This window comes from Podarcis raffonei, chromosome 12, assembly GCF_027172205.1.
Source record: "Podarcis raffonei isolate rPodRaf1 chromosome 12, rPodRaf1.pri, whole genome shotgun sequence".
NCBI classification, from domain to species: Eukaryota; Metazoa; Chordata; class Lepidosauria; order Squamata; family Lacertidae; genus Podarcis; species Podarcis raffonei.
In genome coordinates, this window is record NC_070613.1 from 31,627,387 (window position 1) to 31,645,879 (window position 18,493).

An 18,493-nucleotide genomic window follows, 5' to 3' on the forward strand; every position below is an offset into this window, starting at 1 on the left:
CTCCCCACACTCTCAAATAAAGTAAAGTGAAAGACGTGTTTTTTTCACTATGGTCTAGCCTCAACAAGCTCATCCACATTCAGCCTCCCAACACAACACTGGGATATTAGATTACATCTGATGTTACAGATACGATGTCAACGGAAGAAACACAAAGTGTCTGCATACAGAGCATAATGTGGGGTATAAAACACACACACACACACCCTGCCCATCCGGCTTGGTTTCCCCAGCCACTCTGGGCGGCTCCCAACAGATTAAAAACAGAATAAAACATCAAACATTAAAAACTTCCCTAAGCAGGGCTGCCTTCAGATGTCTTCTAAAAGTCAGGTAGTTGTTTATTTCCTTGACATCTAATGGGAGGGCGTTCCACAGGGCAGGCGCCACTACCGAGAAGGCCTTCTGCCTGGTTCTCAATGAGGGAACTGCCAGAAGGCCATCGAAGCTGGACCTCAGTGTCTGGGAAGAACGATGGGGGTGGAGACGATCCATCAGGTATACTAGGCTGAGGCCATTTAGGGCATTAAAGGTCAGCAGCAACACTTTGAATTGTGCTCGGAAATGTACTGGGAGCCAATGTGGGTCTTTTAGGACTGGTACATGCATGTATGTACAGTAGGGCTGGACGATATATCGCCCAAAACTGGTTTGAAGTCCATATTGTGATACTGGTTTCAGTTTTTGACCTGGCAATATATTGCGAATGTGTGTGTGTGTGCGCGCGCACGCACTATGCAAAAATCACAATGTGGGAAAAACCGTGAAGGCAGCCAATGTCTCTACATAGTTCCATCCTTATTTCAGACATCGTGATATATCAATATGTTGTGATGTTTAGCTGGTGATACATCGTGATGTTGAAAACCAGATATTGTTCGCAACACCATCCACTTGACATATTAAACCAGGACTGCAAAAAAACAAAAACAAAAACATACACAAGTGTCTTGCAACTTTTGCTATCACTGCTGGTTTGTAATATGCAAAACCACTTTAAAGCAGAAGATACTTAATAGTCCATTTTGTCAATAAGAAAAATGATAATTTGGCAGGAAGTGGGCTGAATGAAAATGAGCTGTACGTACAGCTGTGTGGCATTACCACACCAGATGGTACGCTATGCAATTTATAGGATTGCACCCATATTCTGAAGATGATGGGAAGCAAGTATAAACCCTGCAGAGCCCTACAGATAAGTGAGGGGTTGGATAAGCCGTTGCTCAACACCAAACTTTGGGATGCCTCCCCTCAGAAAAATGAACAGATCAGCTTGAGGTAAGTCCCAGGGAAATCTGCACTTCTAGTATTATCAAGCCTAATCATAACAATAGGGTACAATTTATCCTAATGTTGTCTAAGCACAGATAATCTAAGCCACAAGAGCAGTCCTGGTGCTATATTCAGGCTAAAAGAGCTTTTTTAAAAAAGCTGGCAGGTATCCAGGCACACTTGAAAATGTTCCCCACAATGGAAAATTGGGGTAGGGTGATAGCTGACTGGGGATATGTTCTGTACTCATGGTTGTTAAAAACAACAAATCACGATAGAAGCAAATTCCCATTTTAAATCGACTAACTTCATTTGGCTATTCGAGTATACAAGCTATTGAACTACCGTGTTTTTCGCTCTATAAGACACACCAAACCATAAGATGCACCTAGTTTTGGGAGGAGGAAAACAAGAAAAAAAATATTATGAATCTCAGAAGCCAGAACAACAAGAGGGATCGCTGCGCAGCCTGCATTCACTCCATAAGACACACACATATTTCCCCTTACTTTTTAGGAGGGAAAAAGTGAGTCTTATAGAGCAAAAAATATGGTACCTAGAATACTTTACTGTGCAGAATTCTGTGTAACTGAAAAGCTTGCGTATTCTTTCTCTAATAGAAATTAGTCAAATCAAAGGCACTGCCTTATTTTATGTTACTTGATTTTCCCCTCAGCATGGCTCCTAGGATGGGTGGAAAAATAAAACAGCTTCTATTCTGTTGACATTTCTCTTTTTTTCCATGTTCCATTATCTCAACATTCTGCAATAGAAATTGCATACCTGCAATTACAATTACAACTAATTGATCTGCCATTTCCGATGTCATAATTAATGTCATGTTTTAATAGAGTTATAATCATTCCATAATAATGGTTTTCATTCACCAGATTTCCAAAACGGGTAAGAATACAGTGCTCAAAAGCAATCAGCAGTTATGAGGCTCTTTCAAAATATCCCAGAAGGAACATCTTAGTATAATAATCTTGCAAAACAGATTTTTGAATTTTTATCTGGACAGCAAAGTAATATTATGCAAGCTCTTTGTCAGAGCGACTTATACCCAAACATCCATAAGCATAATAAAATCAATGATTCAATGGCAAATGCATTATGTCTCCAAAAGGGTTATTTAATGTACCCTTAGAGCAAGGAAAGGGAAAATGATGGTTTCTGGAGAACAGATGGCAACACGACAAAATATCATCAGACCCTAGTTGTTGACTGCAATTTATGTTGTGTACAGATGTGTCAACTTAAATGTGGGGTTTTTGGAGTCAATAAGAAGTACTCTGAGGCCACAAATCAATTTTTAATGGCCACTAGTTGCACTGTTGGTTCATTTTTAGAACTAATTCTTCTCCTGCAAGAGCAAAGAGACCAACTTCTGAAGTTTATAGCGATGGGCAGAAAGGAAGGGGAATCAGAAACAAACATATTGGAATAAGGGGGGGGGAGTGCGCTCCATACTGAGTACTAAAAATAAAAGTGCATCGAGGAGCCAGAATAATGCTCCACCAGAGCCAGCCATCACATTCCCCATTGTGTGTCCAAACTATCCATTACCTAGAATGGGAGGACAGTACAGTCAATGTTTCAGGCAACCGGAGAATATACTCAAATTCAACACTCTATGCAAATTCCGAGTCACACCATGGGTGGGTGAGAAATAGTAACCTGCGTGTTCCGTTTTCCTCCTCCCTTATATTTTCATATCATGTGTTTATATTATAAGCCTGAGGGATAGTCTTTATCACTGACATTTCTAAGCCACTCCAAGAGCTTTTTTTCTGGCTGAAGAATGGGATAACCGTACTTTAAATAAATAAATAAATGAGAGTGATGGAGGACTAGATTAAGGGCTAGTACAATGTGATCTGCACATGCCTAGGAGAGGAGGTTTTATTGGGCCCGGTTGTGACTTGTAAGCGCACAAGTGGATGGAGGGATTGCCCAATGCATTTTTGTCAAATTGCAATGATGATGACTTTGGGAAGAACATTGTGTGGAAGGCATCTAATAGACACAAGCACATAGAGTGTGTGTGGTGAAGCACTTAGAGCAGGCATGGCCAAACTTGGCCCTCCAGCTGTTTTGGGACTACAATTCCCATCATCCCTAGCTCACAGGACCAGTGGTCAAGGATGATGGGAATTGTAGTCCCAAAACAGCTGGAGGGCCAAGTTTGGCCATGCCTGACTTGAGAGTGTTGGACTAGCACATGGAAGACCCACTTCCAAATCCCCACTCAGCTATGAAGTTCACTGGGTAACCATGGGCCCATCGTACTCTCTCAGCCTAACCTACGTCATAGGGCTGATGTAAGGATAAAACAGGGGACAGAGAACCTTGTACACCACCCTGACTTTCTTGAAGGGTGAGATAAGCATACATATTCCCATCTTCATAAAGTGATAATCAAGGACTTTAATGTTCGAATATAAAGGAGATGGCAAGGGAAAGAACCATTTAAGACATTAAACCCCTGTTCAGCAAGGCTATTTCTGACTATCAGGGATATTTCAGGCTCCACCAACCAACCTGTATATTGAGCATTCACCTTCAAATAGCACAGAGGTTATAATTGGTCATTCATTCCAGTTTGCTTGTAGGGAAATTATACGACAACGATCATTCATCATGAAATCATATGCTCATATGCTTGTGTGGTAGCTATGCATTGTTCATCCCACATGTTTCTCTGTTACTTTCCTAACTGCAAAGAGTTCAGGCGAGGTGGTGGATTTGTTGTACCACAGTAACAGAGTGCTTTGCTTTGCTTTACTTTACTTTACTTTGGCAAATCTAACATTTCCAGAACCCCTCTTGCAAAATACTGACAGCATTGAGGTGGCCTCCCTATTTGTCCAAAACTGTACTGGGGTGGGGGGGGAGTTTTCCCTACCAGCAATGGAAAACAGAAATTTGCAGACTACTGCACCAGATGATCATCTTTGTGAAAGGTAAGGGGGTTAGGGGGAGAAATCATTTGATGGATAAATGAGAAAGAATGAGTAGGAGCTCCCATGGAAACCAAGGGTGGGGGAATTGCACAAACCACTTGCCTAAACATAAAAAGCACATTGACAATAGAGCCTTGTTGCCCTTGAAATTTAGTAGGCTGAACAAGTGCACTTGTAAAGATCATAACACAGTGACTAGGACTGTAGGCCCTTTTATTTCTGTGTCAGGAGCGACATCTGCTATGCTATGCTAAAAGGAAACAGTTTCAAGGCTTTGAGCAACTCTTAAATCGTGGACAAATCTTTCCAGATTTAATCCTACTGTAAGGTGTGTGGGGGTGGGGGGTGGAATCAATTCTAAGAGGAAAGTGCTCAAGCTTTATCGACTGGAACCTTAACTAGCCCCTCCTGAGCAACTTAATAGGTGGCCGATAGCATTGGCCCTTTTGCTAAGCAAAGGACAAGGGTTCTTTGAACAGCAGGCTCTGATGCTGTTGACCTGGCTTCCCAGACATGGAAAATTATCTTATAACCATACACACCATGGGAACTTTAACCTGAAATAGGCTGCCTACTCCAAAAAGCGAGCGCATTCATGATGTGTCTCCCAAAGAGGCAAAACGTATTGTACTCATAAGTACTAATTACTTAAAAAGAAAAGAACAGCATCAACTGAAAGCCAGGATATAAGTCACAATCCAAACGCAATTCATCTGAATTGAATATTCAGTATGAAAATCTCTGGAGAATTCTTAAGATCAATAGAAGTTTATGGAGAGATTCAATGATATAGATATGGCCAGAGGAGGGGGGTGGGGAGCATGTGGTTCTCTAGATGTTGCAGGAGGATGGCACCTTTTCATCACCGGTGACTACTGACCATGCTGGTTGGAGCTGATGGGAGATGGAGGGCCATAGACACCCAATTCCTGTTTTGATTGGCCTGTTGAATTGCCAATGCACTCAAGATGAAGAATCAAGTCTCTAATATGGCTATGTGAATGTAAAGGTTTAAATTCTGTTCCTAAAATATTGGAGGAGAAGCTCAGACATCACTACATAGACAGATGTATAACTGTATTACGAGCTACAGCATCACGCTCAACAACCAGTTCTCTTCCTCAACAGCTGAAATGATTTCTTTCCATTGCAATTTCACAGGAAAGTATTCAAGAGAGAGAGAAAGTATGGCAAGGCAATTTGAACGCAGCTTTATCTGCTCTGATGAGATAGGGCTGCTAGTCTGGTGTCTAGTACAATAAAGCCTTTTCTACCACAACAATCTCAACATGGAAACTCAAAGGAGTACAGTATTCTTATTTATCAGGAAAGTTATCCTCTCCTACGAGACTTACCGAGGAGGCAAATCGTTGAATAAAGAAAAGCCTACCAAACGAAAGAGGAAAGAGAATAACCTTCTACCTACCTGAATCATACGCAAAATCTCTAGGTTCTTGTTTAATCATCAGAGGAGGGGGGAAGTTTTGATTGACTGAATTGCCAACCATGGCATTGTGTTCGTACACTGGATCATGATACTCCTGCTTAAACCCTTGAGGTGGGAAAGGGATGTTTGGCTCAGACATCTGCCGTTGGTACATCGGGCGCCCTTCCCTTGGCATGGTAGGCAAAGGAGGGAATGAATTGCAAGGTTCTGAGAGCTGACGGCGAAATCTAGGATACAAACACAGAGAGAGTTCAGTTCGAGATACAGAGCGATGTTACTACTATTGATCCAGGAATGGGGGGAAGGTGGGAGGGGGAATCAGCATGCAAAATTTGAGAAATGGGAAAAACTCTCACAACAGGTGAGAAACAATTTGTGGTGGCATGCTTTCTGGGACGGAAATCCTTCTACAAGGTAAACACTGCTTATATAATTTTTTTTTTGCACAGTAGTGCCTTGACTGGCCTGTCTATGAGACATTGCAAGAGGCATCTATTTGCAAGAATTAGATAAGGAGAGTTGCCCCAGAGAAGGGTTTCATAATAAAATTATTTTCCTAGCACCACCACTCATAAGTGATAGAAATTAGGTGGTTTTTTTTAAAAACAAACAAACAAAAAACCCAACTATTAGAAACCACAATATTGAATATTTTTGGTCACTTGAGATATTGGGGGGGGGGGGAATCAAACACACATATCATTCAAGTTTTTACTTTCTCCAATTCCACTTCCACATGCTCAGAAGATCATGGTTTAAACACTAGCTTCTGCTAAAGTGATATTCCCATCTCTAACATTATAATGTACTTTGTACGATACAATAATCTTTATTGTCATTGTCCCATACAGAACAACGAAATTGAAAAAATCTACATCAGACATTCAAAAACCAACAAACCTGCCATCCCAGCCTGTTTAGCCTCCTAAAAACTCTGATACCCGGTAATTAAATACAATATACTCCCATAGAGACTACCTTACACTGCGTTTAAAACCAAAATTGCATTTGGATAGAAACTGTTTCTCAGGCGGCTAGTCCTAGTCTTTATAACCCTGTACCTTCTTCCAGAAGGCAGAAGCTGAAAGAGATCATTTCCGGGGTGCGCACTATCCTGCGCTATCTCTGCAGCTTTCTTATGGCACCTGGAAGCATAGATTTGATCCAAGATGGGAAGAGTGCACCCAATTATTCTCTCTGCAGTCTTTACAACCCTGGACAGCATTTTTTCCCTGACCATGCAGCTCCCAAACCACACACACAGACCATAAGTTAATACACTCTCAACAGTACAATGGTAAAATGCTATCAACAGGTCCTTTGAGAGATTATTTTTCCGGAGGATTCTCAGAAAATATAACCTCTGCTGTGCTCTCTTCATCAGGTTTTTGCTGTTTTCTCCCCAGGTTAGGTCATCTCTCAATTCCATTCCCAGAAATCAAAACACTGAGACCTGTTCCACACACTTCCCCTCAATAATAAGTGGCTGAATTTTCAATTTACATTTCCTAAAGTCCACAATAATCTCTTTTGTTTTCTTTGAGTTAAAGAGTAAGTTGTTTTTCCTGCACCACTCCCCCAACTGCACAACTTCCTTCCTATAGGCCGCCACCCCCTCTCCAGCCGTGATTAAACCAACCACCGTTGTATCATCTGCAAACTTAATGATCTTATTACTGGGGTATTTGGGGGCACAGCTGGTTCAGAAAACATGCTCAATAATAGTGGGAATAAGAAGAAGTCCTCAAGGCTCACACATCCCTCCCACCACAACCAACTCCAGCGTGGCCATAAGGAGTTTGGCAGTTTTTGCTTGATTTTTGTCAACTAATTCTATTGTATTTTAGTGTAATGTCAAAACCCCTAAGTATGGTTAATATTAACTATGGTTTATTGAAGCAAACTATTGTTTGTGCAAACCACAGTTTACTGCACATGGATAAGTTTTTGTAAACTATGGAACCAGGAATTGAGGGAGAGAATTGAAGCATATAAGTAAAGGCGAAGGTGGTAAGTCCTAGAAGACAAAGGTGATGATTCACTAGACCAGTGGTTTTCAACCAGTGTGCCGTGGCACCCTGGGGCAACTTGAATGACGGCCAGGGGTGCTGCAGGAAACACTAGCCTCTGTTCTTCTTTCCTTCCCTCCTCTGATGCTCTCTTGCATCTCTGCCTCCCAAAGGCTTGCACAGCTGTTTGTTGCAGCAGCCCTGGCTACAAGCTCCCCAGGTGAATTGTTCCTCTGGGGCCAGAGGGTGTTTCCCAGGCCCCTGTGGGGCAGTGTGAGGAGGCACCTCTCTTTGGGGCAGGTGGGGCAGCTCAGAGATCAGGGGCGGTAGCTGCAGCTGTCCAGAGGCCTCCCAAAGAGAGAGGAAAAGAGAGGAGGCTGAGGGAACCCTCCACAAGGGAGGGCTAAGGGGCTGCCAGCTCTGCAGGCAAGTGGTGACATAACTGGGCTTCTGAGCCCCACAGGGGTGCCACAGAAAAAATGTAGTTGGTCAAGGGAGCCGTGGACCCAAAAAGGTTGAAAACCTCTGTACTAGACACTCCATGGAACCCACTGAATGCCTTCTTGTTTCACCAAGCCTGAAACACAGTCCCAATGGCAAAGCTGTAGTTTGACCATTACATGTAAACCACAAATTAACATGTGTTCCATGTCAGCTCTCTTATTATTTTAACTCCAGAGATTCAAGGCAATTAATGAAAGTTATTTTAAAAAGTGAAATTGGAAATATTAATTTATTTGGGCAATTGTATTGACTCAGACAAGCAGAATTAAATGAAGCTGGAGCAGTTACGGTAGGCAGAGGATCGCCAACACTGAAGAGTATGATTAGTTATATTATATAGTGCATCTTGTCCTTGTGCCATGTTCAAGCTAGATCAGCGTTGCCTACAGCAACAACAGGATCGGGCTAAAAGTATGATCAGAAATAAAACCTGTGCTTGGATTAATTTAAATTTACAGATTCATTCAAAGTAATGCTGAACTCATTCATTCCAAAGAAAGATAAAAAAGACATGGTGTGGAAGCAAGTCTATTTCACACCGCTAAAAATATTCTGTGCCATGGTGAAAGGAGTGGTGCCTTTGCAGTCTGCCCACGCATTCAGAAAATAAAGTATTAACCTCAAAGCACAAGAAAATAGCTAAGTTGACTGGCACTACGCTCATGTTCTGCCCCCACCCCTTTCCCCTTTAGTAAAGAAAAGAAGCAGAAATCATCATTAAAAACTGCCAAGGAGTGAACTTAAAATAAGAAACAGTCTCACTTATGAAGCCTCAAAGGATGTTAATAATACTTGCACTGGAAGTTTTGTATGGAATCAAGCCATGTGTTTATACAAGTGGCTTCGATTCCTGTTGGTGCTTGTTAGGACCATTTATATTCCACATACTTGTTCCTTTTTACGAACTGTGTTATTGAAGCAGCAGGTATGCTAAGCCAGAGGTTCACTCAATTCTGCAAACTTCTTGGGAGTTTTCTTTCTTCCATGCAGCACTGTTTCCCACCCACCCCAAACCTTGCTGTGCCCTGCCACCATACAATTACAGGAGAGCCAGGATGCCAAGCGAGATCATCATCATCATGGGTAAAAAAGGAATTTGCCAAGAAGGCTGCTGCAATAACATCATCTATAGAGCAGCATGGCTATGTAATCTTCGGAACAGGTACTTGGAAGTAAGACCCCACTGAGCTCAATGCGTCTACTTCCAAGCAAGCGTACATGAGATTGGGCCATGCTCTTGAAACGTGTGATTTAACAGAGGCCATTTATAAGGCAAGAGGCTCGTTACATAAGCAGGTATTACATAAGCAGGGCACAGGCAACAATATTGAACCCATGGATGGCTCCTATAGCCTAAAGCTACGGCTACATGATGTTGGAATGATTGCGCTACCAGGATACATAAGTCAAAACGACGCAGGGAACCACCATCAAATTACATGGGCCATCATGGCAAAATTGTGCCACAATGGGAAAAATCCATTAAATATGATGCCATTTGTGGGTCTTTACATTACTTCACAGGGGCTGGGGAAGTAAAGACACATGACATCAGAGCTGGCTCCTTGAGTATGTTCTGAGCAGGTTAGAACATAACCAAATAAGTAAATGTTTGATCAGACTTGCACAAACAATTACAATCACAATTCAAACATAGCCACAGCAAAATCTAAGCAAAATAGATTTAGCTCAGTCAATGAATGCTTTGCCTTAGGAGCTTCAAACACAAAGACTAAGCAGGGTGATTTAGGGACGTAGAGATGAAGCGTCAATTCAGTTTTTTAGCTTTTGTGGTTTTGCTCAGCCTAGAGTTATTTGAACGTAGTTTGTTTTGGCAGCTTAACTTCCTTTTCCTAAGCTGTTGCATTTCAAAAAGCTCAAAGGGGGGAAAACCCACACCCTTTCAATGGATACTATGCAAATTGTTACAACAAGCAGTAATGCCTGTAGACCTAGGCTATAAAGAACTTAATTCAGAATAGTAACCTGCTGTATTGAAAAGCCACATCTTCCTGAACTGAATGATATACAACAGTGTTTCCCAGACCTGGGTTTCCAGCTGTTTTTGGACTATAATTCCCATCATCCCTGATCCCTGGTCCTGCTAGTTAAGGATGATGGGAGTTGGTGTCCAACAACAGCTGGAGACCCAAGTTTGGGAACTCCTGATACACAGCATTTCCCACCAACCTGGCTCCACAAAAACAAATGCATAGATGTACATATACTCTATGTTTCCTGCCCTACTCCCATACAGTGGGTATGATCTATAGAAATATTATGCTGCATTTGATCATATTTGCTACAGTGGAACTTCAGAGTTAGTACCAATATGGACCTAGAGCTGTCAGTTTACAACATCCACTACTTCTGAATAACGCCTACCTTTCACATTCCTTAAAGACATTCCTGTTTGCCTTTTGCTCACTGACACCCAGAGACACAAGCAGGCACTAGAGCAAGAAAGGAGAACTTGTGGCCCTCCTGTTGTTGTTAACTACAACAGCCATCATCCATTACCACTGACCATGCTGACTGGCTGATGGGACTTGTAGTTCCGAAGAATACGGAGAATCACAAGTTCCCTGTTCCTCTATAAAAGCTTCAAGTGTAGAAGACAGCACAAGTGTTGAAAGGCAGTCTTCAGCCAGGCCTTTGGCTGATTAATATTCTATGGCCTTGGGGGGGGGTTGTTGTTTCGTTTTGACTATTTGTTTTGTGTTTTTATCCCATATTTCTATCTTGTGAACCTCCCTATTTATATCTTGTGAACCTCCCTGGGATCTTTGGGCGGTAAAGGGTGGTATATAAATTTAATGAATATTAATAAACAACAACAATAATAATCAATGGAATATACAGCTACAGCCTTACCCTTTACTATCTCTTATATGATATTACTTTCACATACATAATCTTCCTGGCAATTGGGTGAAATGTAGCAAGACTGCCCAAGGACACTTAGCTTCATCGTTTTCTTTCCAAAACTAAAAACATGGCAAATGGCAATGGCCAAATTTGCGAGGAACACTCATACAAACAAACAATATGCTCACTGAAAACAGCACCTGTTGTGGAAGCAGTAAGGAAAAGCAATCTCTTACCTGTGGTCCATGGGGAAGCTGTTGTCTGGGATGGGCTGGGATGGAGGCAGGTGAGCAGAAAAAACCCGGTCAGGTTTAGGATTCTGAGCTGAGTTTGGGGATGCATGGTGCAGTGGCGAGACTGGAGTGCTGGATGGAGTTGGTGGATTGGAGGGCCTCATTCCCACTTGTGGCTTCTGATCATAGGCACTGCCAGTTAAATAAAGGGTTGCAAATAATTGACACATTAGCCCCATATACACAGTGCCATATAGCCAGTACAGTCACAAACTCAGTGGCAGAACACATGGATTTGTTTGGAGAGACACAAGTCACAAGTCCAGGTTCAAACAAAGGATTTTAAGGCCTATGGTTTGTTGCTACCAGCACTACAAGGAGCAAAGCGAAGAATTTTAAGCCGCCTGCACCCTCAGACTCTTATTTGTGTTTAACTATGGTTTAATGTGACACCCAAACTAGGTTCTTTTTTAATTTATAAACATGAGAAATCCAAACGCCATCCCAAAGACAAGCTTTTGAAAAAGCCCAAATACTGCCAAAAGGAAACTCTCCTACCAACTGGTAGGAATAGTATACACAATGTAGACATTGGTGACACTTCAAAATACTAGAGCCAACCTCTAACTACAAAAAGGTCTTCAACAAGGAACTAACTCAAGTGGGACAGCATATTTGTATGCCACATATATGTTTTGTTAACCAAGGTTTCATCTACAACATTTTGGGGGGAAATATAATGGGCAAGAATTGGATCTGTGTTCTTACTACTGGTTATAAGAGGACTGTCGTCCTTTGGTGGTGCAAAAGTTTGTTGACCATTTTGTAGAAAGTTCCTACGGAGAAATAAGTCTGTCTATGCAGGCAACTTATAATCCTCCTTCTGAGATTTTGGAGAAGCAATGCATGGAGAAACTTTGTGCCGGCAAACTAAAGCTTCCAAAAGCGAAAGCTATTAAAGAGCATAATGCTATCACACCAATTAAAAATTATTCTACAAGCCATTAAAAAAGTCTTGCTCTCCACCCTTCGTTCCCCAAAGGGAAGAAACCTGTTTCTGAAGAGATAATAGTATCTGTAAAGCCGAATGAAATGTGATTTTTAGTAATCATCCATGAATGAACACACATATCATCTGCAAAAGTTAACAGAACACCTAATGCATTTTGCCCAGGCTTGTTGTCTATGCAGGAAGGACTCTTTCAACCTAATGCATGTAATGCATTTTTTAAAAGTACTTACACACACACACACACACACCCTTACCTACCAACCTTGGGGCAACCAAGAACCTCCCTTTTGGAATTCAAATTGTAAGGGAAGGCAAATGCTTAGTGGCTATATGTAACAATATTATTACCTTAAAGTGAGTTTAGAATCACAGGGTGCCTCCCCTCCAATTAACCATAAACTCCAACTCCCTAGCTTTTTTTTAAAAAAAGTTTTTAGTATTTGTAGAATTTGAGCTATGAAGCAAAGTGTACAGGCACTCTTCTTCCCTTTCTGTGTGAGCGAAACAAGCTTGCTTCAAACCCCGCTTTTCAATGTTTTGATTCCGCCAACCACACCGGAAAAATTCCAGCGGACACCCACATTTAGAATGTGTCAGGTAAGGATGTAAATATATCCATCGCTCTTCAGTAAATTTCTTCTCATCAGTCTAAAGCAGGCATCCCCAAACTCGGCCCTTCAGATGTTTTGGGACTACAGTTCCCATCATCCCTGACCACTGGTCCTGTTAGCTAGGGATCATGGGAGTTGTAGTCCCAAAACATCTGGAGGGCCGAGTTTGGGGGTGCCTGGTCTAAAGCTTTGTAATATTGGTTTGTTTGTTTTTATAATTTTCATTTTCTAATAGACAAAAAAACCAGAAAAAATAAGGAAGAGAATGCTTGTATTTTTAGGTGGTTTTATTTATTTATTTTTCATTGTGGGAAAAATCCTGAGGCAGTAGAGTGGACTGTACCACTTTAAAATGAAAGTAAGAAACAACCCCCCCCCAAAAAAAGTATTTCAGAGAGAATGGTTCTAACCTAGCCCACTCTCCTGCTGTGCTAGTTTTCTGCAGAGGAGATTGTTACAATATTTTTTTACACCCCCCCTTTCAGTCTGGAGTAGTATAGTCCATTCTAATGCATCAGGATTTTTCAACTTTATTCTGTTGTGTATTTAGACCAGGCTGCAGCTGCAGGGGAAGGGGAACTTTTACAGCTCAATTACCATCATAGCTTTAATACTACAGCTTGTCACTGAAAATGCTACCACAAAATACAGTGAGGGGGAGGGGAGGGAGCTAGGAATGAACCCCAGATGCTTGAAGACTGTTTTATTTTAGGCTGAATGCATTTCGGAATACCCTTTCTTATTTACTATACAATTTGATGCACTGGACGAGAATTGTTACTGCCAACAAAAAGTTCCTAAAAGAAGAAGGATTATTCTAAAACGTCACAGGTCTGAAAAAATATTTTTCTCCAGGCAGACACAGTTCTGTCCCCATCCCCCCACTCCTATCAGTGGTTTTGTGCTAGTTTTACTACAAAAATACACCTGCTACTTTACCTGACACTGTACAGGCACTTTTCCCCATAACTGAATTTGAATGGTTGCTCTTGACTACAAGCCGAACTGAGCTCAGAACACGGACTGTGCGGTTCTTTCTTGATTTTCACTGGGAGACCATGGAAAGCCACTGGAAAGAAAGAAGACAGAGAACAGAAACTAAGCCATTTCAAGCAATAACAATCAGATGAGAGAATCAAGAGGGTTCAGCTCCATTTTAAACCTGGCACTGGGCGGAATGAAATTGCTCCCCTAAACTGCTCTTGCCTCCTGTCTAAAATCAGGTGTGTCAAACTGATGTGTGTCATCGGGACAACAAGTACCTGCTTTTCGGAGAAGACTCTGGATTAGGGATAACAAACGTGATGCTTTCTAGATGTGGTTGGACTACAACTCCCATCAGCCCCCACCAATCAGGGATGATGAGAGCTGCACATCTGAAGTGCACCGTATTGACTATACTTTCTCCCACCTATCAGAACTTCAAAACTGTATGGCTCCGCCTATGATACCGTAGCCTCCGTCAGCACCATCCTGATTTGTTCAGCACTGCACAGTGCATCATGTGCTGCCTGAATTTCAGCATGAACCTGGCCGTTTGGCTTGGTTCACAAACACGCATATTTCAGCCTGCACAGTCTCACGTTAAAAACGGGCATCAAAAAGCATGTTGTTGTCGTCTGCAGATCCTTAAATATGTAAAGCTGGATTTCAGAATTTAAAGACATAAAACACATTTCTAGCCCTCGTGAAAATATGATAAAAAATGCTTTAAGGTCAGGATTGTAGCAAAACGAAAGACACACATTAAAATGTATTCCCACACACACAACCTGCAATTCTCACAACGCTCCAAGCAACCTATTACGGTAAGTTTCCCACTCTAGGATGCCAATATTTTGTTCCACGTTTGATGATAACTGACACAATCTAGCACCCCAACCATGTATACAAGTGCTTCCTGTTCTCCTCTACAAAGGCTACACTGTATACACAAATGGTGAATGCCTATTAGAAGCATAGAACATTCAAAGGAAAGAACAGGTGCATCAACACCACATGTCCATCTACTCCAGTTTGGCACCTTCCAGGATTCATGCAAATGATATGCAAATCCAGTGCTTATATTAACTCAACATATCTAAAGTAAGCAAATGAGCTGCAGCCCAGTAGCTCATTGTATTTCCAATTTTGCCTTCAATGTGGGACAAGGAAGCCACCCCCCTACCCTTGGTTTAGTGCAGCTAACAAAATGAATGATTAATTAAATCACTGGAGTAAAAATGCAGAGAGAGGGGGGGGGGGAAAGAATTATCAGGAAGATCTTTGGGTGTCAATAGACACCAGGGATCCTTTGTGTTATTAGTGCTTTTAGCCTTTAAAACTGAAGCATGGCCAAGATTCCAGCTCATTAGCAAGCAAACAAACAATGACCCATTTGCATTTGTTTTTAGCTACTATAATTTATATCAGAGGTATTGTACTTACTACAAGAAAGGGCTTCAAAATATCATTGGGCTGGGGAGCCGGAGTACAGAGGAGAAGAGTTTAACTTTTGGTTGCAGAATGCAATCCTGATCCAGTGAATTTCAGAGCCTAACAGCAGAAGGCCTTCACCAGCAGTGTTCTAAACTCCCATTGTTCTAGGTGCATTTTACGACAGGGAATTTCATTAGCGTGAGTCCTGCGCCTAAGACTTCAGATTAAAACTGCAGCGTGGAAGGAAGAGAGGACCTTTTTCTGCCCCCCCCACTTCCAGCTGCTCTCTGAAAACTGGAGAAGAGACCCACTTAAGAATAGTAGGGGGGTGGGCATGGGAATGGCTATACCATGTAAAAAATGAACATACTATTTTAGCTACAGTTTACTCATTTTCAGCTTCATTCTCAGTTTCTAACACTGTTCACCAGTTATCAAAATCACATACAGTGGCATCATACTGCATAACTACCACTATATAACAAACAATATAGGGTTGTTACAAACCATGCGCTCTTCAGCATTCTTTGCACTTGTTCACATGTTCAAGAACATGTGCAGCTGGATCCAGATCAACCCGCTGCATGTTTACGGAAATGTACCGTATTTTTCGCTCTATAACACGCACCCGACCATAACACGCACATAGTTTTTAGAGGAGGAAAATCCGTAGGCATGCCACCCGTAGGCATTTCCTCCATAACACGCACAGACATTTCCCCTTACTTTCTAGAAGGAAAAAAGTGAGTGTTATGGTGCAAAAAATACGGTAAGTCCTACAATGCTCAACAAATAAATGTGTATACTAGGACTGCAGCCTAAGTATTGAGTCACATTGAAATAAAGTGGGACAAAAATATGACTCACTGTTCACATTTATGCCAATGAGACCTACCTGTGTACACACTCCTGCTTACTCTGCATCCCGTGCTTTCCCACCACTGGTTTGGAAAGCAGTGTTCACATGACAGCCACAATCCATATCCATCCTGCCATTCTTTTTATGTGTTTTCCCAATCCAGCTTCAATCCGAATTGAGAAAAAGAAGGACCTGTGTAATGTGTAGTGTGTACACAGCCAAAATTAGGCTGGATGCAATCCATTATGTGGCCAAATCTACCACAGAATATTTTCTGCAGTTGTTTTTTTTTTTAATCCCTGGGGCAGGGTGTGTCCCTTCAATCTGCTACATAAACTAGGAAACAAAGGTCTTAAAAATAAAAAGATTATAAATAAAAACACACTAAAAATTTGTTCATTCTGACTTATATTTACAGCTGCTTTAAAAAACATCATTTAAATAATTCTAAGCTGCACAAATGGCCCACGAAATGGTAAAGAGCAGCCTTCCCTAACTCTGTGTTGTTGGACTACAGCACCAGTCTTCTGTCATCATTGGCCCTGCTCCACAGGACTGATGGGAGTTGTAGTTCAAAATGTGGAAGACACAATGTTGGGGACAGCTGCTCTAGACTTGGAGCAAAAATACCTGTGCAAAACACATTATGGCCTGAGAGACTTGGGCTGTGGACCATAATGGCAAAAGGGACAGAAATCGACCTACAACACTACAGCTCTTAACACCAGAGTTCCCTCTCCCACTTCCTTTCTCCACATTGTAATTACTCACTCTTTGCCAAGTCAGCATGGCCAACGACATGGATGTTGGGAACAGCAATCCCACAACATCTGGAGGGCTCCATGTTGGCTATCCCTGAAAGCCTCTGGTTCTTCCCTTCTCCCTCTGTCCTTCTCTCAATTAAACTCTGTGTGCATCTCTCACTGCATGTGTCAGTGTGCTCTATGTACTGAGAACTCTGGCTTTGCCTAGCCCAGCACCACCTGCTTTAAGCTTCCCTGCCCTCTCTTCCCTGTCCTTTGCCCTGTTTGCCCAAGTGGGCAGAAGCTGCCCACTGCCAGGGGGCCAAAAGACATTCACTCTTACAGGTTCACTTTTTAAACCTGTAGAAGAATGGGAAAGTAGACTACCACTTCAGTTTTGTTGTTTTACTTAAGATTAATATAGTGGTGAAACTTTTAAAATACTTCTATCAACCCTCTGCTGCCACCCTAACTGCACGTACAGCCCAGTGGTTTTGCTTAGCATGATATGTGAAAGAGGCCACCAGCCCCCGTGTTTATAAGGCACCAACTTGGTTTCGGTGCCAACAATCGTTATATTGGCTCTAGAAAATAAGATGCAAAATAGGTGAAAAGGCATCTCTTTCACTAGACCAACCTCTACCTGCAACTCTCAAACTACCCAGAAGTTTTCAATAGCTTTATTCTAGAAAAAGAACCCAGTAGACAAGAAAACACATGTTTTCAAGCTCTTCTTAGGTTTTAATATTCACCATCGTGGTCCAAATCTGCTGTCTAATGAAGAGTCAGTATAGTGTAGCTGGAGGAGAGTGGAGAGATGAACCTGTGGCCCTCAAGTTGCTTTGGACTCCAGATCCCACCAATTCCAGTCACCATGGCAAATGGTCAGGGATAACAGGAGCTGTATTCCAGCAGCATCTTAACGGGTCACAGGTTTCTTCATCCCTTGGCTAGAATTGGGAGACCAAGATTGCCAAGATGCTCAGTGGGTGACCATTTCTCAGCTTAACCGCTCCCCTCAAGCCTATATCACAGTGTTGTTGTGAAGATAAAATGGCCTCGGAGAGAACAGATTATATCATACTGAGTTTCTTGAAGGAAAGGTGGGATATCAATATAATAAACAATAATTCGAAAAGCCCAGGAGTGATGGCACGACTGTTCCTCAACGCCTTATGATGTATTTGGATGTGCTGATATCAAGCAGTCATCCTTGCGCTTCCAAGATATGTGTGCTATGGTCATCGAGCATCTTATCAGGATCTAAAGGCCTACTTTCCATTCTTCATGTTTTTAAGGGAGTAGTAAGAGAACCAGACCTTTTACACAAATAATTTTCAGAACATTCCTTTCCCTTTTTGAATCATAAGAACATAAGACAAGCCTGCTGGATCAGGCCAATGGCCCATCAAAGTCTAGCATCCTGTTCTCACAGTCACCAGCCAGATGCTTGTCGGGAGCACCACCTGAGACCAAGAGCCAACTCGCCTCCTGTGGCTTCCAGAAACTGGTGTATCCTGTACCCTAACACAAAACCACTTTACTTTCTGAACT

General features: G+C 42.0%; 1 protein-coding gene across 6 annotated transcripts in view; it reads right to left on the reverse strand.

Moving 5' to 3' along the window:
* The window catches only part of ETV1 (ETS variant transcription factor 1), a 96,776-nt gene that overhangs the window by 35,242 nt on the left and 43,041 nt on the right, over positions 1–18,493 (reverse strand). For all 6 annotated transcript variants that reach the window (XM_053409564.1, XM_053409561.1, XM_053409565.1 and 3 more), the window contains 3 exons: positions 13,859–13,988; positions 11,300–11,488; positions 5,662–5,909 (listed from right to left, as the gene is read on the reverse strand). In XM_053409564.1, the coding sequence (XP_053265539.1) occupies positions 5,662–5,909; positions 11,300–11,488; positions 13,859–13,988 (567 nt within the window). The remainder of the gene's footprint in view (positions 1–5,661; positions 5,910–11,299; positions 11,489–13,858; positions 13,989–18,493) is intronic.